General features: G+C 39.6%; 1 protein-coding gene and 1 long non-coding RNA gene across 5 annotated transcripts in view; one reads left to right on the top strand and one right to left on the bottom strand.

Moving 5' to 3' along the window:
* Positions 1-724: 724 nt before the first annotated feature.
* LOC110123537 (uncharacterized) lies at positions 725-3,277 on the bottom strand. Its single transcript, XR_002309539.2, has 3 exons — positions 3,187-3,277; positions 2,741-2,820; positions 725-1,181 (listed from the first exon to the last, which is right to left on the bottom strand). It is a non-coding gene; the product is annotated as an uncharacterized lncRNA (long non-coding RNA).
* The window catches only part of VGLL3 (vestigial like family member 3), a 53,853-nt gene continuing 30,837 nt past the window's right edge, over positions 1,861-24,876 (top strand). The window contains exons 1-3 of one of the 4 annotated variants that reach the window (XM_070455051.1): positions 1,861-2,515; positions 14,485-14,764; positions 23,990-24,852. In XM_070455051.1, the coding sequence (XP_070311152.1) occupies positions 2,390-2,515; positions 14,485-14,764; positions 23,990-24,564 (981 nt within the window). In that variant the 5' untranslated portion in view covers positions 1,861-2,389 and the 3' untranslated portion in view covers positions 24,565-24,852. Of the gene's footprint in view, positions 2,516-14,481; positions 14,765-23,989; positions 24,853-24,876 lie in introns of those variants that run through there. The other 3 variants (XM_070455052.1, XM_070455049.1, XM_020871557.2) reach the window with 3 other exon arrangements.

Genomic DNA, 24,876 nt, shown 5'->3' on the forward strand with positions numbered 1-24,876 from the left:
AGGCATCACTTTGCTGATCAAGGTCCATATTGTCAAGACTATGGTCTTTCCAGTAGTCACGTATGATTGTGAAAGGTAGACCATAAAGAAGGCAGAGCACCAGAGAACTGGTGCTTTTGAACTGTGGTGCTGGAGAAGACTCTTGAGAGTCCCTTGGACAGCAAGGAGATCAAACCAGACAATCTTAAAGGAAATCAGCCCTGAATACTCATTGGATGGACTGATGCTCAAGCTCCAATCTTTTGGTCACCTGATGTGAACAGCTGATTCATTGAGAAAGACCCTGATGTTGGAAAAGATTGAAGGCAGAAGAAGAAGAAGGGGACAGAGAATGAGATGGTTGGTTGGTATCACCGATGTGATGGACATGAACTTGAGCAAACTCCCGGACATGGTGAGGAACAGGGAGATCTGGCATGCTGCAATCCATGGGGTTGCAAAGAGTCAGACATGAGTAGGCGACTGAAGAACAACAACAACTGATAGGAACATATCCTCTGTTACAGAGAGCACAAAGTCTAAGTGGTGATAGCCTTAATAAATATATTTTTAATATTCAATTAATCAGAGAATGAGCAAGTGAATAGGAGCTACTATGAGTAGCTACCAATTCTTATCCAGTTACCATAGTTTGTGTATTTGCATGTATGAGGGAGGGCATGTGTGAGGGTATATGTGTTGATATATTTGTGTGTCTGGCTAGTTATACATAACCATATACACATTTATATTTATAATTTTATAAAAATTAGTAATCTAAACAGTATATTAGTACTATACATCTGTATTAGTCTGCTAGGGCCTCCATAACAAAACGTCACAGACAGTGTGGCTTAAACATAGAAATTATTTTGTCACAGTTATGGAGGCTAAAAATTCAAAGTACCCACAGAGTTAGTTTCTGGTGAGGCTTCTCTTCCTGACTTGCTTCTCACTAGGTGTTACAAGCCTGCCAAAGCAGACAGACTCCTGGCATCTCTTCCTCTTCTTATAAACACAGTGATCCTAGCTTAGGACCCTGTCTTCATGACCTCTATTAACCTTAATAATCTCCTGATAGACTGTGTCTCCAAGTACAGTCTCATTGGGCATTAGGCTTCAGCATGTGAATTTTAGGAGGCCACGTCTGTCCGGAACATCAGTACATTTGACATCCAGATTAACTTCTCAAAGTCTAGTTCCTGCAAACACAAAGAGATTGTTCTGTGTTACATATAGAGGGAGGGATATACTTGGTCAGAGACTTTCCTTATTTACAAAATAAGTATAATTCTTTTCTACTAGACTTGATTATATTGAAATACAATTATATTGGAGAAGATTGTAAATCACTTGCAATTAAATCTTTAAACAGCTGGATGGGTTTAATCGCATGTCACTGTTTCTTATTTTATGGAAACCAGACTGAAAAGGCCAGAAGAGGTTGACATCCCACAGGAGGTCATATCATGAAGGTGTAAACTTAAAGCGGAGATTGTAGGGACCTGGGCTGCCTTCTTGGCATGTGAGCTCTTGCAACGAAGTTAGCACTTATGGTTATATTTAATGTAGGAGCTAATCCCACTTCATTTTGCGCCTGCTTTGTTTTACCTCTTAGTACACTTGGCCTTCATTTAGCCTCGGCCTCTACGTTGGTGTTCCTGTAAAATCTCGGGGCTGGGAAGCCCTCGCCCCGGCGGCCAGGTGACAGGAGATGGGCTGGGAACCCGCGGAGCTTTCCAAGGGCGTGGAGCCTCTCGCATACCATTCCCTCCCACCGCCACCCCACTGCCGGGAGGCGGAGAGGGCTTCCAACTTCGCTCCAATCCGCGGCCGGTCCTCCCCGGGGTCCCCCTGCTGGGCGACCGGCCCGCCGCCGGCCGAGTTGGAGGAACTTCGCCGAGCTCCGCGTCAGCCCCGGAGAGGAGAGCGCTCGCTGTCCTCCCGGGCCAGCCCCCTCCGTGCGCCCCCGCCTCCCGGTCCTCGCCCAGCCGGGAGCGCCGGTGATAGGACGAGCCCCGGGCGTGCATTGTGTATATGCAAAGCAGAGCCCGGCTCCCCACGTCTGCCCACCCCGGGCCGGCGCTCGGCAGCGGCTGGCGCGGCCGTGGGCGCCCGAACCCCGCGCTGTCATGTCCCCGCCGCGCGGCGGGCCATCGCGTCCCCGAGTCGCTATATAAGCGCAGGCCAGGGGACACCCGGAGGGGCTGAAGATGAGGGTGCCCGCGCATGGGCCCCCGCTAACTGCCAACGCCTCCCGAGCCGGCGCGGCGCGCGGAGCCCGCGGCCGCCAAGGACCCGCCTCGGCCGCAGTAGCAGCTGGAGCTGCGACAGAGGCGGCGGCGGCGCCCGTCGCTCCAGCGCGTAGAGCCGCGGCCGCAGCCCCGGGGCCGCCGCTGCCCCGGCTGCCATGAGTTGTGCGGAGGTGATGTATCACCCCCAGCCGTATGGAGCGCCCCAGTATCTGCCCAACCCCGTGGCAGCTGCAACCTGCCCCACAGCCTGTTACCACCCGGCGCCCCAACCTGGCCAGCAGGTGAGTCACCGACCGGGCAGCCTGCCGGGGGCGGGGGCGAGGGGCACGGGGAGTATCGGTCTGGGGCTCCCGCGACGACGTCCCTCTGGGATGGGTGGCGCGGAGGATGCTCCGAGAGTTGCGGGAGCGCCCTGGAACAGAAAGCCATCGGAAGAGAAGAGCAGAGCAGTTTCGGGAAGGAGGAGCAGCCAGGTGGACGGGTGGGGATTCCGAGTGAGACGTTACCTGGCTCGGGGCTTCAGCGAGCTGTGGTCATAGCCACCCTAGCTCTTAGGGCTCAGTTCTTTGAAGCTCTCCAAGGGCACCTGTTTTAAGAATATGTGAGTAAACTTCCTTTAAACCAAATATTTTGTTTCCTTTGAAGAGGTGGAGTGTACTAGGGTTTTCTTGATTAAAAGGATGAAATGTGTCACTGACATAGGGGAGGCTGTCCGGATAGTGAGCCCATGGAATGTCTCTTCTGGGACTTTTCTGGTGGAAGATGGGTCTAGTATGATATTCGTCAAATGTTATTAGAAGTTCTCGTAAAGTCTGTCTTCTTCCATGCTGTGACTTAGGGGGCAAGGATTGATCCCCAAATCCCTCATCTATTTTTAATCCCATCAAAGCACAGAGGTGCTATGGTTCAGTCTATTGGACAGAACCCTTTCCTTTCCCAGCCAAGAAGTAACCTTGGATCACTGGATGCTGGATCTCCTCCATGCCAAGAGTGACTGAATGTTGTTAGATAAGAAGGGTTCAGGAACTAGGGAGATGATAGCGTTCCTTTAGAAGGGCGAATAGGGTTCTGGGGAATTTAGCACTCGGTATCCCTGGATGTTCCTTTCTGGATGCCAACAGAGTGTCAAGGCTTAGTCAGCCTACATAAAGCACATATGTGAGCACGTGGCCAGGGTGTACCAAAATGGGGTCCTCAGACTCTGGGAGTTAGGGTGGGTTGATTTGGTGAGACTTAAAAAAATGTGATTTATGTACTCTGAGGTGGAGATACCTATCAGGGATCTAGGTACGTTTCTAATAATAACATCCACAGTTTTTATTGATTTTTAAAAAAAATTTCTTAAAAACCCTGTGTTTTATTGTGGTCTTCAGGGTTTGGCTCTTTAATTAATCTGGTCATTTAATTTATTTCCTCTACTTCTGTCTCTTTACTAGATTTATTGTGCTACTCTTTGGAAAGAAATGATAACTTCTGCGTATAATTTAGGGACTGAAATTCAGCTGATTCTGGAAGGGTACATGCTCTAGATTCATCTGCCGAACAGTGTGAGCTTAACCAGGACAGCTAGGGCAAAAGAGGAAGGAGCCTTACTCTGTGGCTTCTTATTTATTTATTTTTTTAATATTCATCAGCTTCAGCACTTAAAAGCAAGATTACTTTTAGGGAGGGGAATGGGAAAGCTTTGTAATTTGTGGTCAAGGGTAATAGGTTAAAACATTTTGCTTAGGCTCTTTGTTTACATTCTTTGGTTTTAATATAAAAGATACAAGTAATGGAGAAAACCATTTAAATCCAAGTCAGGCAAGTGATGCAAAGAGACATTGGATATGTTTTGTGTGTTTTATGAACACTCTGTTCCAGATGAACCACCCTCTTCTTCTTTCCTTTCTTCCATCTCAGACACTGTAGAGGCCTTCAGTTATCAATTGTAACATAGATGAGCAATAAACTCAAACTTTACTAAGCATTCATAAAAGTATTTTTCCCCATCAAAAATAACTTTAGCAGACTACTTTTGAATGAGATTTTATTTTCTAGAATTGTGGAAATAGTTGCATTAAAATATGAATATCTAGTGGGGATTAGAATTGGAATAATTTTTTGAGCTAGAAAAATAAAGTTTGGTACCAGAAAAACTGTAAATAACTAATCATGAAATATAGTTTTTAATAAAAAATGACTCCAATGCCTTATCTAACTTTTGCAGTAGCCCCGGAACTCAGTTCCTAAATTGCATTCTTTTGCTAAGACCATCAACAAATCAAAAAATGAGCTTTCTTTTTCACTTGAAATGTCTACCTTGAGGAGTATCACATATTAGTAAATAGTAATTTCTGCTACCCTTTGGGCTTCTGTAGATATTGTTTAAGTAGGTGTTAGGCTGAGTTGAGCTTAAGAACTTAGTTGAGAAGTGTGCTTGAAGTTTTCATGTTGCTTTTACTACATTGGCTTGTTTGAGATTATTTTGTTTTGTGGGGTAAAGAAACTATTTGACTATAACTGGCTAGCAAAATAAAAGACAGTAGTGTAGCTACTGTTCTTTTACTGTCAAGAGTTTATTTTGATGACCTATATTTTCTGTTGGAAAAAAGATTAAATCAGGAAATTGTTATCAAGCTGACAACAGTTTTAGACTATGTGGTGCGTGGGTGAAGTGGGACTAATATTGACTTGGCCTCAACGTAGTCATCTGAGAATACATATTTTGGTTGTTTTTGCATTCCATAAGGTTTTATCATTATTATCCATGAAGATTGTTTTCTCTGTACATGGGAAGTGACCCCTAGTAGCATCTTGCCTGAGAGACAAAAATAAGAGCTACAAGCCCTACTACATTTAAAAAATTGATTTGTTGAGGACAAGAAGCAGAAAAAGTGATAGAGTGACAAAATTTAATCATCATTTAGAAAATGTTAGAAAAGATAGCATTAAAGTTTTTCTGTCACTTCTGTATATTCAATTATTGTAGTGTATCTTTGAACTAATTTTTTTGTCCTCAAAGTCATATAGCTCTGAAGTCCTTGTAAATTATTATGTCATAATGGTTTATTACACTGGATTTTAAACTTAAGTATAGTTCCCTTTTAATGTGTGATTATATAGCAGAAAATTCATTTTGAAATAGTAGAACTTCATACTCCAGGCACATGTACTCTCAGCTTTTCCCCTAAAAGCTCAGTGTATATTTGAAATTTTAAGTTTTATTTTTTTTATTTGCACATACTGTACATTGTGGTGGGTAATAGGTTAGCACCTTATGTAAATATACCTGTAGGGTCAATTTTATAGTCCTTGGCGTTACTTCCTAGAAACTGCATGGGCTGTGCATAAATTTTACAGTGTGGTTTCTAGAGCCAGGATTTGTTGAGGGCTGCTAAGCTCTCTGGTCCCCGTGCCCACCATTTCTTCCTAGCTCAAAAGCATCAGCCCCTACTATCTCCTCAGGAGAACTCCTCTATCTCCTCAGTCTCTCAGCACATGCTCCAAAGGCATGATGACACTGCAGAACATGTACAAAAAGGAATGTATTTATATCCTAATAGTGAGAGTAGGAAAAAAGAAAAAAAAATTCAAGATATGTGTTAGGAAAAACTGAGGGAAATAATGTGAAATCATAAATTCCCTTCATACTCTGTGGATTCCTCATCTTAAATGCGGGCAATCTGCGGTTGTCTAAAATCTCCCACCCCCTCCCCCATACTTCCATAATGTTAACATTAGGGAGATTCTTAAAGCAGAGCTTTCAGAACTGGGTAGTTCATAGACGAGGCAGTAAAAACAGAGAATAACCCTTGTTCACTAATTGTGCATAGGGGTTTTTAACAGTCACACTTTGGGCTTCATGTATGAGTATTTAATCTCCCCTCTTCCAGGGTAACAGCTGGGTGACTATACATGCAAGCTTCCACTTAAGAGAATTAAAAGTCTTGGGAGACAGAACTCCAGTTATAAGTTTATAAGGGATTTTTCAAGCTCTTTTTCTGGCCTCTGCCACCTTGGTTAGGTCATAAAATCTCTCTGAGATTCTGTTTGTTAGGGAAAAACCCCTGGAAAAACACACTTCAACCCCTCCTTTTCCAGATAGAGAGATGCATGTTTATAGGGCTGAAATGCCTGAGTAAAGATTTCAAAGCTAATGGGTGACAAAATTAGGACCACAGAATCCCCTGCTCCCTAGTATAGCATCTTTCCACCATACCATGTGGTCCCCTAAGATTTTTTTTTTTTGCTATTGCACAATAGGCTTATTTTTGTCTTTAGTGCTCCAAATCAACTTTTTGATAAAGAAGATTAATATGCAGTAGATTCTTTGGCCTTGGGGCTTGAAATTCTTTCCAAGTCCTTGGTAGTGTACGTTTTTAGTTTAGGCATTCCAAAGTCCTTTGCAAGCATTTGTAATATGCTAATGACTTTTGCTATCCATGTTGCATCCTTTGTTGATGAAGCAGAATATCAGTTAGCAAATGAACATGTATTTGTTTGAAAATAATATTCAGGAAGTGGTATTAACAGTCAACTTTAAGTGCCTTATATATCATTGCTATTCTAACATAAGCTTAGATTCATAAGAGGAAAGCATACAATTACATTCTAAATAGTTTCAATACACAGGCCACTTATTTAAGTGGGAGGATCTAATTTTCTTACAAGTGTAAGCAAGGACTTAAGTGGATTTCTAAGAGTTCATACAGGACTTCTTTGAGAAAGAACAGCCTCTCTGATTCCATACTACACAAAATAACTTGACTGTAGAGACTGAGAAACTTCAAGTGCCTCAGAGCTTTATGCTCCCAATAACTTTCCAGCCAGAAAATTCAAAGCCAGAAGGAAAATTAAACTTTAAACTAACTAAACTGAACTGTTGTCTCTGGCAATCAACCAAAATGGAGATTACAATACCGATAGTACGGGCAGGCTGGAAATCCATAAAATCACATGCAGTAAGGCTTCATTCACCAGAAAACCAAATGCCAGGACAAGGAAGCATTCTGTGGAAATTTAAGTTGAGGATATTTTCTCTCCATGCATGGAAGTCCTTCTTTACCTAGTGCTTGGTAGAGGTTCGCATCTCAGGGGATGGAATGATCCTTCATGGTACCTCTTTGGGCAACTACAGGAGAGATGCTGTGCTGACCCAGTTGGGCAGATATGTACATTTCTGTCTTATATCTTTCTGTGCAAAGGGGATTTCAGTAAGACGAAAAATATTATGCTCGGCTATTCTACAGAGTGAAGTCAGAAAGAGAAGAACAAATATTGTATATTAAAGCATATATATGGAATCCAGAAAGATGGTACTGATGAACCCATTTGCAGGGCAACAGTGGAGATGCAGACATAGAGAACAGGCTTGTGGTCACAGGGAGTGGGGAAGGAGGGGGTGGAATGAATGGAGATAGCATGGAAACGTATACACTACCATATATAAAATAGCCAGTGGGAATCTGCTGATGACGCAGGGAACTCAGACCCAGGCTCTGTGATGGGGCGGGAGGTGGAAGGGAGGTTCTAGGGGGAGGGGACAAATGTATACCTACGGGCTGATTCACACTGATGTATGGCAGAAACACAATATGGTAAAGCCATTATCCTTCAATTAAAAATAAATACATTAAAAAACAAAACAAAAAACTATTATGCTTGGAATGCTTAAGTCAGATTCTAAAGCGAATTTGAGAAGTTAAGTGACTGCTGTTCTAAACCTGGACACTTAACTTGAATCTCATTCTCATAGGCCCTATTTCCAGCTGGCTTTAAAAAGAAATCTCAGAACTGATAAATCTAGTAATATATAACAATTTATGGTATTATCTCTAGGAAAAACATTTTCATTCAAGAAACAAAGCTCTCTAATACTTAAGTTTCCCAACTCTGGCAGAGACCAGTGAAGGAAATAATTTTGGTCAAAACTTTGCCCTGAATTTTTCAAAAAGCACCTCTTTCAGCATCTGGTTTTCTACTTTAACTATTCATTTAGGAAGACCCTAAGAATGCCTTGAACCATTAGATACAAACATTTGCTGCTAGAAGTAAGTCATAAATGCCATATTTATAGATAGTTCAGTGGATATCAGATTTATGCCAGTAATTTACAAGTATGACCTGAACTAGGGTAACTGAACTATTTTTCACTTGTCTCCTACTTTAGTAAAGAAAAAAAAAACGAAAGAAAGGAGAGGAAGAAGGGCCTGAAGTGAACAGGTGTCCTTTTCTCTTAAAACTGTATTATTTTAGTATGCCAAAACACTTGTCCTTAGTGGATGGGGTGAAAGGATTCGAAGGATGCCTCCTTTCCGGTTCCTGTGAAGATAGCTAAAAGAATTACCCAAACTAATTCCTAGGAATTGAGCTAGATGACCTACGTCTGCAAAAGAATTAGTCTTCACTGATCTGTCGGGTTTTTTGGCCAGAGTCCTGAAAAATCAGAAGAGGCAGCCAATGTAAGAAACAAAATTAAGTGTGAGTTTGTCTAGAGCTCCAGCATGTTGCTTATTAGGACACAGAATTGTACACGAACTCTCAGATAATCAAGTCAAAATTCCTCATTTTCAGAAAAGGAAGTTCAGGGCCTGAGGTTTCAGTTCTTCACCCAGGTTTATGGACTAGTTTTGGTCAAATCTCCTTAACCATCCTTGTTCTTCTTTCTACTGTGTTCCCTTCCCATCTGGACTTCTTTAGAAGTAAGAAAAGCAATTAGTAATTTACCCAGTGTTACTTTGTCTTATTTTCTCATATAAAATTTTTTGAATATTTGCTACTTGGAGAAATTAGACAATTAGCCAGGTAGATAAAGCCTCAAGTTCTCTTTATCATTTTCCTTGCAACCCTCTCTCAAATGCTGTGACCATCATTTCTGCGGCTCTGAGTCTTTGCACAATGACTGACACAAAGTAGGAATTCACTGACAATTCCATGAATAATAGATAAATTTTTAAAAGTGAAATCATGCCCTAAATCTAGTAATAGGATTATACAAACATACCAGAAATTTATACATCAGAAATGTTTCATTCAAAGCAGTCAGTTTGAGAGAGAACACATACCCTCATGATGTGATCATTGCTTAAAACATTTTGGGAATGCAAATTTTGAAATTCTCTCTCAGCCTGTGGCACATTTTTTTGGACATCTTCAAAACTGGAAAATTTTCGTCCTTTCAGGGGGTGGGTTTGATTTTTTGATAATGACCAGAATCATTGACCAGCAAGTGTGCTCAGAAAGAGCCAGTGTTATTTTTGGTTTGCTTCTCCTACTGTTAAGATAAATAAAAGCAAACACATAAAGCTAGCAAACAAGTTTGAGGTATGAATGTATCTTGTAAATTGACTCTGCTCATATTTCCAAAATAGTATTTTCAGAAAAACTTTACTTTGTTTCTGACTTGCTAAGGGGACAACACATTTCTAGATATAGAAGGGCAGTTCCTCTAGGTATACATATATTTTGAAAAACAATGCTTTATTTAATAATCATATTTTTATATGTTCATATTCCTAATTTTTAAATGTTATAACTAACTTTTGACTTTTCTTAGCATATGATACCATGCTGCCTGTGGGCTTCTGTTTGTTTATTCAATTAAATATTATATAGAGCTCATTTTCTTTAATCTGTTTTCTTGGCAGATGCTTTCTAGTCAGACAGGAATAAGTTCTAATCCCATGCCTGCCATTTACTAGTTAGATGCTGGTCAAATAAATCAGCTTTTGCATATGTAAATTGAGAATAATTATTTAGACTGAATATATGTGCACCAGTGAGAGTTAGTGAAACAAAATACATCAGAGTTCTGTGCACTATCTTCCTTATCCTGATCCTCATTCTGACCTCCCTCCACCTGATTCCCCCTCCTCCAAATAGACTAAGAGCCAAAACTTCAAGTCTCTCTGAGATAGATTTAAAAATCTGTTATTCAAATACATTCAGAAAAATATGATCAAAGAACAATGCACTGCTTTATGGGGTTTATAGTTTTGAAACATTGACTAGGGGTTAGTGGTCCTTTCTTATAGGCCTTAACCATGTCTGTCAGGATGAAAGAACCATTGCCTTAGAGAAGATAGTCAGTATAAATTTTTTTTTTAAGTTATTTCTAAATATTCAGTGATTCATTAAAATATTTTTGTTTCCTTAGGAAAAAGTTTCCACATATGCACACTAATCATTTGGCATTTTGTAGGCTTAAGCCTTGGGGAGCTAGTGGTATTTGGCTCCTGACATGGAAGTCTTTCTCTTGTCAGACAAATCCTTTCCCCGGCACATTCCTGTGAGAGTTTGTTTCTGTTGTTTCTGATGGCAGTGTGTGAGGTGGTTTGGTATGGTTTGCGCTGCCTCGCCAGACTTCCTTCACACTGCTGCCTTCCAGTCTTTCAGAGTTAATTTTAACTTTGGGGCTGTTAGCTCAGTCATTGTTTCATCTAACTGAGGCTTATTTTACCTGAAGAAAACTTTAGTTATTATTCTGCAATGAGGGGTACATTCAATAAGCCAACTTGCAGTCTTTGAAATTCCTCCTGATGACTTATTTTTGTTAACAATTCTTAAGTGTCTAGTAAGAAAAGCATGAATACTTCTGACAGACTGGGCTATTTTTAGGGAGTGATAGTGCATTTTAAGAAAAATATGAACCACTTTGCCTTTCAGCTTTGATTCAGGAAATCTAGGTTCTGATGATTTGAGATTTATTTTCAACATTTTGAATTCTGTATATTCTTTTCAAGAACAAAGATAATGCTAGGGAAGTTTCATTCCAAGGAGCATACACCAAGTAAATACAGAATATGGCAACAGTGTACATAAGTAACATACTTAGTTGTTTGTTTTTTTTTTAAGGCAAAGGATTGATTTACAGTCACAGAACAGATAACAGAAGGTAGTCGGGGCTTAAGAATCAATGGGGTGGAAGATTAGGATGGTGTGAATGTCAGCATTTCAATCAATTGCTGTTTTAATTTTGTGTTCCCGTTTTCTTCGTGCTCACACTTAATGTTTAAGAAATGTGTGTAAGTTCAGTGTTGGCCTTTTAGGAAGCTATCTGGCTAATCAGATACTTTAGAATTCTTATTTTAACCAGTGATGTTGATAGTGAGGTCATAAATGTGCTTGTGTTGTAAATGTAAATATTTAATTGGTTCACTAAAATTTGTGAAAATTGATGCAACTTTATCTCAAAAAAAGTGCAAGAGGTGACAATAAATATGTTTTATGTCTTGTCCATTGGTCAATATGTCATAGGTTCCTTTTCTATTTTATTTGTTTGATAGTCTCTAGTAAATTCATTTAATTAGTAGATCTGCCCCTAAAAGCTAGGAGAGAGAAAAAAAAATATTTTATAATCATCCCCCAAGTGTATTTAAATAAAGACATATAATATAGATATTTATGTAGTATTGTGTGTATTTGAAAGGAATATTTCAACATATATTTATATAAAACTATATGTATATATATAGATGTACATCATATATAGGAAATATAAAGTTTGTAGAGAATCAATGCATCCATTGACAGAGAACTGAATTTTAGAAAATAGACAAATAAAAGGTATTTTGATACAATGGAAGATTTTGCTTATCTTTCCCTATTTCATAGTGAAAAATGTGCAAATTTTAGATTAATTTATTTGTATCCAATCACTTAACAATTGGTCAAAAAAAACCATGAAAAATTACATAGCAGTTAGAAAATTGTGTAATCTTTAATAGACTGAAAATGTATACCTTAAATTCATTGCCATCAATGTAAAAATTAATATATTTTATTATCATCATTATTGATCATAATACTATGCTATATTTGGACACAAACGGAAATTACATTTGTATTTGATTTGGAGCTCTCAAGTCTTTTACATATAACTTATTTTATTTAAGTATCAATTGCTAATTGGGATAAAATAAATAATTGCCTTTCTTTGGATAATTAACATAGCCAGGGCTCTTTCATTTAAGGAATAAATGCTAAAATTAAGCAAATGAAACAAGTAGATGCAAAGCCTGACTCTCACAAACTGATTCTGTGCTGAACATTAGCAGGGAAGAAGAAATCGATTTAATAGATAATACTGAACACTTGTGGCAGTGAAGCCACTCTGTAGCGGTTTTAATTTTCTCCCCCATATAAAAACAGTGCTTCTTTCTAACAGGCCTGAGAATTCGGCAGAGTGTGTGCATTTGCTCAAAGTCATGTAACTTCGGTAAATGCACATGTGAATAGAGAGATAGTGCCATCAAGAAATTCTATTATTTGTTTAACTTCAGAATGGAGTTTATAGTCAGGAGTAACTTTAGAGGTCAGTTAGCTCGATATTCTCATTTTATATATAACCTATGTTACTATGGTGTTTTTATTATGGAAGTTAAACATAAACATGTTCAAATCTGTGCAAAACAGATTGTAAGAATTTTGTAACCATTCAGTCATGACAATCACTTATTCATCAGCAAGGCATGCTCACTCACAGGGAATGAACTATCTATTCATCATGAATTGATAACCCTACTGAAACAAACTAAATAAAAAGGCATATATATATATATATATATATATATATATATATATATATATATATATGTACTTATGTATGTATATGTAGGTACACACACACACGTGCACACACACATATACATAATAGCCCTAAATAATAACCAACAGCTTGTAATGTGCCTGAACATTTCAGAGCCTACCTCACATAAGAACAACATATTCATTGCTGGGGAAAAGGGTTCAGTTTTTTGAATGATGCATTTATAATTTGTGGCTATAGATTTTGAAGCTGGTAGTTACCATTAGAAACATTAAGAGTCTGGGTTAGGTGTTTTGATAACATTTGACAATCTATGCTTACTGATATTCTAGAACGATCCACTTCTTATCTACTCGCATTCACTTTCCAGCATGCATTTTTCTCTGAAATAAGAACAAAGGCATAACAAATGGTCAGGTTTTGTAGGTATACAGATGATAGGATGCTCATTTTGTCATTAAAATAATGAATTTTATAATATTTTAGCAATATCTTTTAATACATAATTTATAGTGAAATTGTTGATTATATTTAGCCTCCAACTAATAAAAATAAATGGAAAAAAATAGTGATATGTGCTCAATGGAAAATATTTGGAAATATTGGAAAGCAGGAATACGAAAATAACAACTGTAAGCTTACCACCCAGAGAAAGAATACAAAGTATAACATTTTAGTGATTTTTTTTCCACACTCCATATCCTTCCCTGCCCTCCTCTGACACGCATGCACATGCATATGTACATCTGTATATTTTTTGTATTCATTCTGGGCCCACCGCTTGTACATTCTGTGACCTTTTGCAAGTTACTTCACTTCTCTGTGCCTCAGTTTTTTGATCTTTAAAATGTGAAGAGTAATAATAACAATGTTTGTTATAGGATTGTAAAGATTAAATGGGGTAATAAATATGAGTATCAGTCATAATATAAAGTATTTCTATAGCTATGATTATGTATTTTGAAAATATTTTAAAATTATCAAGCGTTTTTCATTTTGATTTGAAAGCCATAGTGGCCATTGCTAGTACTTGTATTATTTTCAGTAAGTCATCATAATACCTTTTTTCCCTCCTTTTATGATAATGGTGGTAAGTGGAACATTTAAAAAATATGTTCCATGCAAAATGGATCTTCACACAGGCTTATTTTGTCATTTTAGTTTGATTTTTGAGAAATGAGTTCAGCACATCTGCCAAATCCTTTATAAGATGCTACATTCCTGTTTTTATTTTAGTGTATTTCCTTTATGAAAAGCTCTTTTCTTCTCCACCCCACCCCCAGGCAGTGAGGCCTCCTTCTCTATTTCTCCCCATCCTCATAATGTTGCTGTACATTAAATCTTTAAAATAGAAAACGGGAACAAAAGTGGAAGGGATCTGTCACTTTCTTTTTTTAAAATTCCTTCTCCTTTTGGTATACCTAGGTTGAGAAAAACAATGACAACAGCTACCTTTCACAGTCTGAGAATATGCCATGGGATAAAGGACACCTTTTTCCCACCAAATCTGAAATAACAGTCTTTTTTTTTCAGGGTGGGAAGCAGAAAGCGGGTTTGGGGAGAGGGGTGGGGGAGATGGAGTAAGCAAATGAAGAAGAATCCGTTTGCGAACATATGTTAATATTTAGATCCTTTTTTTTTTTAAGTGAACAGTTAACTAGTTAATGCTTTTTTTTTACAAATTGTCTTTGATACTGTGTTTTGTTTATTCCATCCCAGAAGAAGTTAGCGGTATACAGCAAGATGCAGGACTCTCTGGAAGTCACCCTTCCCAGCAAACAAGAGGAGGAGGATGAGGATGAGGATGAGGATGAGGAGGAGAAAGACCAGCCTGCCGAGATGGAGTACCTTAACTCTCGCTGTGTCCTTTTCACTTATTTCCAGGGAGACATTGGGTCAGTAGTGGATGAACACTTCTCAAGAGCTTTGGGCCAAGCCAGCACCCTTCATCCAGAATCTGCCATTTCAAAAAGCAAGATGGGGCTAACCCCCTTATGGCGAGGTAAGAATTCCAGAGCAGATGCTCTCCAGGCCACTGGCTGTGTTTCGCAACCGTCTGTACCAGGTTCCAGCTGGAGACCTGCCCCTGGAGGACGGATATCCACTCGCTTTTTAATTTTTAAGGACAGCAAGGAATTTCTTTCAGACAAACAGCTGGATCAGTTTTGTCACATGTGGAATGCAGGGTTGGAAAGGATGCAGTCACACCCCTTAAATTCCTCATGGAAAGTAGTGATGCAACCGGCCTGAGTTTATAGTGGCAGGACTGAGCTGTGAAGCACCATTCCTTAAGCCCCGATGGCCCAATTTGGATCTCTAAACAATGGGCGTGCCTGGATCAGTGTTTAAAAATTAGCCCTTGCTCATTCCACTAGGTGCTATGTGGTGACATAGCAGAGATCTGAGTCTGCCCCAGGAATACAGACTTTGAAAGCCTTCTGTGTTTGCTTGATGGCTTACTCTGTCCCACTCTGTTGTGATGTTAACTCTTTGCAGTGTACAATCCAGATATCAGTGACTGTATCTGCCTGGTTTCTGCGATTTTTTTTTTTTTTAACCTCAGTAAAGCAAAGCAGTAGATTGGGCTTCTTCTCCTTTATTTCCCTCTCCATAGAGGTCACAGAAGTGTGTTCAAATCTGATTTCTGACTCACAGAAAATCATCAGGTGACACCTTATTTGGGATAATTACAACATTAGAGAAAAAAACAATCCATCATTCCAATGATTGTTTTAGAGAAATGCATTATGAACATTTCTTCTGAACTCACCTGGTTCCAAGAAGAATCTAGTGAAATGGTCCTCAAAGTGTGGTTTCCAGGACTGGGAACATGAGCATCATAAGGGAACTTGATAGATATGCAAATTCTTGGGCTAAGCCCCAGATCCACTGAATCAGAAACTCAGAGGTAAAGTAACCTGTGTTTTAACCAGCCCTCCCAGGGATTCAGGTGCAGGCTCAGGTTTGATAGTTGTAGATCTAGTGCTGTGAAAATCACAGATTGCCACCTCCTAACTAAGACCTTTGAATCAGATAGAGGGTCCAGAAGGAGGCTCTGGGAGTTACTGTAGCAAGTGCCCCAGGCGATCCTGTCGATGAGGAGAGGCTGGACATCTGTGTTAGGGGCAGGTGAGAGATGATGAGTGGCCCCTTCCTTCTCAGCATCATTAGAAGGGTTTTTAAAAACTGTGGAGGGTGAAATTAGGAAAAGTTCAGTGACTTAGATGGCTTTAATAAGTGTTTGATATATCAATAATAAATGCTATCATGACAGCCAGTCCTGGGAGAGTGAGTGAAACTATCAGTCACTCAGTTGTGTCCAACTCTATGCAACCCCGTGGACTATAGTCTGCCAGGTTCCTCTGTCCATGGAATTCTCCAGGCGAGAATACTGGATTGGGATGCCATTCCTCTCTCCAGGGGAAAATGCAATGCCTAATTCTTTTAGCATACTGACATATTCAGCCCAGTGACCACTGAACTTGGAATATAGGAATGAAAGTTCCAAATTACAAATAGATGTAAGAGTGATTGTCTAAAGCATCATAACCAGAATAGTTTTAAGTGAAGTGTTGTGTAAATGTAACAACTCTACAATTCAGTGTTTTCCCATAATCTGCATGACTTAATGGAGAGGACCTTTAGAAAGATGTCAAATTTTAGCGTCAAAAGGGTGGATAATGGTAGTGTTAGTATTATTAGAATTTTCTTGGCATTATCTTGAATTTTGCCTACAAATCTATCTCCTGTTTCATTCATTGACATTGACTTATGCAGCAGATATTTATTAAAGTCCTGCTATGTTCTAGGTAGTGGGAATATATCAGTGGACAGGAGAGTCTAAACTTGTACACTCATGAAGCTTTCTAAGGAGACAGACAGTAAATATATCAATATATTGAGATGCAAGGTATTGTTTTACCTTGTTTTATTTAGAGTGACAATAGGTGGTCTAAGATTTTTATTTCAGTACATACCCAAAGGAAATAAGAGTGCTTCTCATCACACAAATATCTAGAGGAAGATTACTGAAGATAGATGAAACAGCCAGTGCAAAGGACCTGAGGAAGGATTGAACTTGAATGTTCAATGAGAAGCCAAAATGCTGGTGTAAGTGAAGTGAAAGAAAAAGGTGTAGGTAGAGACCAGAATTTTTAGAGCTTTGTAAGTTAGTTTATCAGAGCAGCACAGGCAAACACAGCATGCTCTTCAGTCTTCATCTCTCCCTCTTCAGCTAAGACTATATGTGTCCTATTTAGTTATCTCATATCATTTCCCCAATACTCAGGATAATGCATTTCTATATGAAAAATATGGAATATAAATTGAATGAGCAATTGATTAAATTAATTGAACCAAATCCATACCATGTACCCAGGATAAGAAAACAAAAAAAGTCCTTAATACAGAATTTATAGTAATAAGTTGTATGAAATCTTTGGGTACTGTTTTATTTATAAAATAAGGGATTTGAATTAAGGGATTGTTGAAATCTTTTCTCCATGAAGTTGTGATTTCAGATGTATTATTTACTATCTGATTGTAAATAAAACTTTGCCATAGTTGTGAATTGGTGTTTTTAGGTAAGTGTACATAAGTTGAATAAGATGCATAGGAAATCCACAACATAAAATTAAGGATTTAGTAACTATGTTATAGAAAAGTGTAATAGGGATTCCCATGTCTAGTGAAGAGAGTTGCTTAAAATATATTAACTGCCAAAGCAACACCAGTTTGCATAATGCTGTCTTTGGTTGAATTATGTTTGCTTGGAATTCAAGATTGGGCCTTATTATTGCCTGGTGGCAATGTTATCCTCGATGCTCGAAGTATCTCTGAGAGTAACTTCAGCTATAATGTGTATTTATTAATACACATCTCCTAGTGTTGTTGTAAAGATTTTTTGATTATATATATATGAATAATTTAGCATAGGGTTGATGCAATGCATTAACTGAAGGTCAGATGACTTTTCTCTCTTAAGTTAAGTTTTCACTCATTTGGCACACAGAAAACCAACCTTGTGTCTTTATTCAGAAACATTGTTTTCTGGAAGTTGGTATTCCTGACAAAAAGCACAGTGTCTTGAACATACAAGATACTGAAGGCTATTGACAATTTTGATGGCCATGGCGGTAATATTTTATGAGGAGCTGTTGACCAGCTGCGTTAAATTAAAGGGTCTAATTTATGGCATGAGGTTTTTCACAGTGCTGCACAAGTGCCACAGTGCTTCAAAGGAATTTAAAATTGAATTATGTTTGATTGCAGAATACATTTCCACAGTAAATCTTCAGGCAAATGATAGAGTGTCAGCTAATGATGGAATCGTGGTCATACTTTGAGCTTGTATCTTGATGGACTTAGGAAAGTCCTCTTTAGGTGTTTTGTGGCTTTTCCTGTCAAAAAATTGACAGGAAATATTTCTTCTTTATTAGGCACATCACATGAACCACCTTATCTCCCACCATATCTTTTAATGGATTATATAGGGCTTCTCAGTTAAGTAAACCTAATGAATCTGATTGTCTCATCCCATCCAAATAGAAACATCAGCTTCAAATATGTCTATTCACTGATTTCAGTGCTTAAGTTTTATTACAGAACGTGTGTATGTGTGTGTTTGTGTGTGTAGGAAAAGGCAGTAGTTAAGTCAAGACATAGCCAAATAGATCACTGACTTAAAACCTATGATGGATGGTAAACTTGATTTTTTTTTTCTTTTTGTAGTTGCAAAACAAATATATTCTGCATAATTGATCTACACAGTGTCTTCTTGGAGCAACATTCTCATGAGAAAGATCTCTCAAAATGAGCATTAAACTTAGCAAAAAGGAAGAAGGGGAAGGAGGGCCTGTCTCTTGGGTCAGGTGACAGAGGGAAGGAGAGAGTTGCGCGGCCTCTCCAGGAGGCCCTTGGAAGTGATCACTGTGGGGAAGTTTAAAATAAACACTTTGGAGAAAATTGAGGCCTGGTTTATCTCAGATACCTGCCTTCAAGGATTATGGGCATCTGATAGCACCCCGTGAAATTCTCATTTTACAGTCACAAGGACTATTTGGAGCAACTCTAGAACAAAATAAGTGGAGGGCAATCTTTGTACATAATGGTAATGCTCAATTACTGAGTGATAGGTAACACTGGAACACATATTATTTCACCTCTGACCCCCCAAATTTATTTTTATAGAAAGTAGAACATGAGGAAGAGAATTGTAGACTGAGGATGGAGAAGCATTGTTTTTCGCTAAGGTTAATTAAAAAGGTAAATATTATCTTTTAGCATGGATGTTTTCAGTCAGTATTAATTCTAAGAATATGTTTTCTGGAAATTTTTAAGATCTGAAGAACCTATTTTTCATTGTAATATAGTCTTCATTTTTGGTGGGTCAGACAATAAAGAATTTGCCTGCAATGCCAGAGACCTGGGTTCAATCCCTCACTTGCGTAGATCCCCTGGAGAAGGGAATGGCTCCTCACTCCAGTAATCTTGCATGGAGAATTCTATGGACAGAGGAGTCTGGCGGTCCCCAGTCCATAGGGTCACAAAGAATCAGACATGACTGAGGGGCTAATACTTTTACTTTCATTTTTTTTCAAAATTAATAAAATATTTTAAAGAATTATATGTTTAATTTTCTCTTGCATAAAATGTTTACCTTTAGATCTTTTTCAGAGAAACTGAATGTTAATGTAAAATGTATCCCAGCTACTGTTAAATTGAAAAGAACCTCTTGATGTACCATGTTAAGCTCTTTTATGTCTCTAAGACATATTTCTGCTAAAAATCACACCAGTGAGATTACCGGATATGCACTGGGTGGGTTGTATTAGACAATTTTTTCCCCCATTTTTGTTGTTGTTTAGAAATAGGGTATGTATGTTTGTAATATTTTTTAATCCCAAATGCAAACTGAACCAACAAATATCTAGACATTTTGTACGTGTTAGATTCAGTGTGAATGTCATCCAAATATCGTGTCATTGAGCCCAAAGTCACCATAGGGTGTTAATATCACATAGTTCTGAATTGCTGGAAAGTAATATTGCATGGAAATACTGTGTGCAGTTTTTCATAAGCTTTTTCATCCAAAAAATGTGGCTGTGATTAAATACTTGTAAGCAGAGTCATGTAATAAAAAAAATTTACATATATATGAAATAAGCATACTGATTCCCAGGCATGAAACAAAGAATATCATCTGCTTCTTTGTATCAAGAATTTCTTTTTTAACAATCAAGATACCAGATAGTGATTTTGAAATGTAGACTTGCCCATAAACATATTTTCTGTTCAATATCTTTTCATTTATTTGTAGAATGCAACATTGTTTTCTCAAAACACTGCGTTGATCTCTGCAAACTTTATGTTAATCTCAGGAGACACACTGACTGGGAAATTACTAAGTTACCTCTAATTTGATTTTTCCCTGGCACATTTTACAGCTTTGTTCAGCCTTTATGGGGTGCGTTTTTTAGAACAGATTTCTACTTTCAATGATAACACGTTCCCTAATCACAATATAATATGTAATAAAGAGGATAATATTTTTGTAAGGAATTTTTTCATTATTCACATTTCCTCATGCATATCCAAAATGTGCAAACATCTGCAAAATAAAATTAGGTCCATGGACATGAAGGAAAAGAAACAAAAGGAAAGCATCCAGGAAAATGACATATACTCTCTGTACTTTTGACATTTTAATGGGAGATATTAATAAGGAGAACTCTATCTCTGGCACACACCTGTGGCTTGAGTTCAGCTGTTTTTATAATGGGATTCTGGTCCCATAAGAGATAAAACTTATGAGCAGAATGAAGGGTTTGGTACCAAAGATTGGACCTCTGAGAGCAAAGGAGCAGATTGGCGGTGGCAAAGCTGCACTATGTAATTTAAGAAGCCTTTATAAACTCTCTTATGAGTTTTAAACTTTAAATGTTGACAGCTTTCACTGTGAGTATGATAGAAATATTCTACAAATGTCCGTCATTTATAGGCTTCCTGGGTGGCGCTAGTAGTAAAGAACCTGCCTGCCAATGCAAGAGACACAAGAGACGTGGGTTCAATCCCTGGGTCAGGAAGATCCTCTGGAGGAGGGCATGGCAACCTACTCTGGGTATTCTTGCCTGGAGAATTCCATGGACAGAGAAGCCTGGCAGGCTACAGTCCATGGGGTCGCAAACAGTCGGAAATGACTGAAGCGACTTAGCACTGCCATCATCTAAGGCAAATTGAATTTTCTTCCTACACCTTACACAATTTTCCTTCTTGTCATTAGCAGCTAGGTTTCATATGTCAGAGGAGGACAATGCTTAAATAGATCACATTTGCCCAATGCCAGTAGGCTTGACTTTAAGTGCTATTTTCTAACAGATTGTCATTGTGACAAAACTAAGTCATTCAAGTAAAACTTTGCTAGGTCTGCTGGAAGGTTTGAAGACTAGTTTGCTTTTCATCCTTTGCCTCTACAAGGCCATCATCAAGGTTTTCTCAAGGGTTTGAGATCCAGGGAGATGCTGGGCAGAAGCTAGGGGGAGACTTGAATTGAGACACTGAAAATCTGTCTGTCTGTGGATGGGGCGGATGATAGCTCTGCCGTGAGGCTGATGGGGAGAAAGGAAGAGCTTACAGTGTAGTGACTTAGCCTTTAGTGACGCTAAAGAAAGAAAATATTTGAAACAACCCAGTGATATCCTAATTATGTTCATCAAATTACATATATGGAGGTTGAGTCAAGTTACTTAAAATTTCCCTGAGGTAAAAAAAAAAAACAAAAAAACTATGTCCTGGAAGTTTATGAAGTAAGAACATGGACATGTCAGATTTCTGAATACGTTTATTTCACAATACTTCTTGGGATATCCTTCATTCCATGGAGATATCTAGCAAGGTTCTTTTATGTGGAACCCAGTATAAAAAATACTGTTGTACTGTACATGCATAACTAATGCACTAACAACTTTATCTTTATAGATAGAAATAATCCATAGGACATTTCCCAGAATGGCTAGAAGCATGGGGCCAGAAGATATTTGGAATTAAATGAGCTCAAATGCCTATTTGATTGGAAGACACTAAACCACAGACAAGCCAATAGATCACTTGGGGTCTTACAATAAGAGAGGATGATTGCTGGATGCCAGCTCTCAACCTGGGCTCTCCAGACTCCCAGGCCAGGGCTTGCTCAGTTACCTATGCCAGAGGCAACAGGCTATGGCTGGAATAGCTATCTCTGTAAACACAGATCTGACCATAACCCTTCCTAGGAACTGTACTACATAAAAATTAATTTAAAAAGTAAAAATAAAACTCTTTAAGCTCACTGGACCCCTCAGGATAGTACCCACATTTAGTGCATGGCTTGTAAGGCTATGAAAAGCCAACCTAGACAGCATATTAAAAAGCAGAGACATTACTTTGCCAACAAAGGTCCATCTAGTCAAAGCTATGCTATTTCCAGTAGTCATGTATGGATGTGAGAGTTGGACTATAAAGGAAACTGAGCACTGAAGAATTGATGATTTTGAACTGTGGTGCTGGAGAAGACTCTTGAGAGTCCCTTGGACTGCAAGGAGATCCAGCCAGTCCATCCTAAAGGAAATCAGTCCTGAATATTCATTGAAAGGACAGATGCCGAAGCTGAAGCTCCAATACTTTGGCCATCTGATGCGAAGAACTGACTGACTGGAGAAGACCCTGATGCTGGGAAAGATTGAAGGCAGAAGATGAAGAAGAGGACAGAGGATGAGATGGCTGGATGGCATCACCAACTCAATGGACATGAGTTTGAGTAAACTCCAGGTTTGGTGATGGACAGGGAGGCCTGGCATGCTGGAGTCCGTGGGGTCACAAAGAGTTGGACATGACTGAGCGACTGAACTGAACTGAACTGTAAGGCCATACCTATGTGGGTCCTTCTTGGACCATAGTATGTTTGCCACCATCTGCCCACTGAGTCCTTTTTTGATCCCTCAAATGCTGCTTTGTGCAAGTACGTGTACTTTTGGCCTTTCTCCACATACTTTTTCATTAGCCTAAAATACTCTTCCTTAACTCTTCATGTGGCTAGCCCTCCTGACCCTTTTGATTTTGCTATTACTTTCTAAGCCAGTTTCAATGCCCTGTCTGTGTATTTCCCCTCCTGAGAGCACAATCTAAGTTACATTGCTCATGTCTGTTTACTTCTCTGTTCCCTGCCAGATGTGACTGAAGAGGACATCTGTCCAATCATCTCTAGTCACCCCATGTTTCACACATAGTAGGTCATCTATAAATGTGTCATGAACATTGAGTGGAGAAATTGAAGCAAAGCTGGGAATTGTTCTCGCTCTTGCTTATTTATCTCCAAGTGCTAGTCTTTGATATCATTACCCCCTTCTCAATATCTCCTCCAATCCATAACCCACCTGAATCTCCTCCACTCATGATTTCCACAGAATTTCCACCAAATTCTGGGTGTTCAGGTTATAGTTACAAGTGTGCTGACATGTGGCACAGTTGCAATGAGTGACAGCCATTCCTTGCCTCAACTTCCACATCTCTAAAAGACGGATAATAGTAACTACCTCATAAGTTTGGAGTGTGTATCCAATGAGATCAATCCATGAAAAGCTCCTGGCCTGTATCTGGTACTGGGTCACTGACATTAAATGTCAGTATTATTTTCAGTCCAGAAACTCCCAGACCTCTACAGAAAAACTAAGCTGGGAATACATCCTTCTTGATGTAAAGTGAGTGTTGGCAAGCATCCTTAAGTATGATCTTACTTCCGTTTGTTAGTTTTGGCATTAAAATGGTTTGAGTGAAAATTGTATTTGCCTTTAAAACAAGTTGGTAAACATTATTTGCAATTTACCTGAATCATGTCTATGGCATAAGCTTTTTCTTTTTTTTAACCTGTGACGTATGTACCCGTGACCTCTGCTCAGACCTAACGGCATTAAGACACACAGGAGAAAGCTAAGTTTTCCAGTCCTAGACTTGTCCACCTCAGCCTAAACAGTGACCTCCTAAACTAAGCCAGCAACGCTAGGGACTCGTTCATCATCTGGGCCACCGTGCACTGGCTTGGCGTGAAACCTCACTATCTGGTATCATTCACCTCTGTGTGGGGGAGAAAAAGAGTGCATACTCATTAGCTTGCTTGAAAATACTGGACAAGTAGACGCAAGTCCATCCCAGAACGGAATCTTATGTAAATAATGTTATTTTTCTGTCTTCTCAGACAGCTCAGCTCTGTCAAGCCAGCGGACTAGTTTCCCGACTTCCTTTTGGACCAGCTCTTACCAGCCCCCACCCGCACCCTGTCTGGGGGGCGTTCATCCTGACTTCCAGGTCACGGCACCCCCGGGCAGCTTCGCGGCCGCCGACCCCAGCCCCTGGCCGGGCCACGGGCTGCACCAGACTGGCTCCGGCCCCGCACCGCCCGCGTCGGAGCCCTGGCCCTACCCGCTGGCTTCTCAGGTGAGCCCGTCCTACGGCCACGTGCACGACGTGTACCTGCGGCCCCACCCCCCGCACGCGCACCGCCGCCATCACCACCATCACCATCACCACCTCCCGGCGGCGGGCTCCGCGCTGGAGCCGCCTTACGGGCCCCTGCTGATGCCCTCCGTGCGCGCGGCCCGGATCGCCGCGCCCCCGTGTGACGTCACGAAGGCCGATCCCGCGACCGTCACCTCCGCTACCTCAGCGTGGGCCGGAGCCTTCCACGGAGCCCTGGACGTGGTGCCGAGTGTGGGCTTTGACGCAGGTGAGCCCGGCGCTTTCCTCCTTTCCGTAAAGAAGGAAAATCCCTGAAACGAATCGTTGAAAATGGAGGATGTTTTAAACATTTTGAAAAAAAAAAAATTTTTTTTTCTCTTACATAGAAAGTTAAACTTTGTCCATATGGTTTTCAATTCGCCGTCTTTGCAACGATTCCTGCATTCCTGCAGAAATGGGTGTGACTACCCGAGAGAGGTCTCAGAGCTTTTCTCCCATTTCTTAAGCTAGTAATCTGTTTATTTGAATTGGAATCTCTGGTACCTTATGTTCACAAAGATTTAAGCACCTTGATTAAATCTCCCATGCCTCTGTACTCTCTAAGGGTGATGTGTAATGCCAGACCAT

The sequence above is a fragment of the Odocoileus virginianus genome, chromosome 25 (assembly GCF_023699985.2).
Source record: "Odocoileus virginianus isolate 20LAN1187 ecotype Illinois chromosome 25, Ovbor_1.2, whole genome shotgun sequence".
Lineage (NCBI taxonomy): Eukaryota > Metazoa > Chordata > Mammalia > Artiodactyla > Cervidae > Odocoileus > Odocoileus virginianus.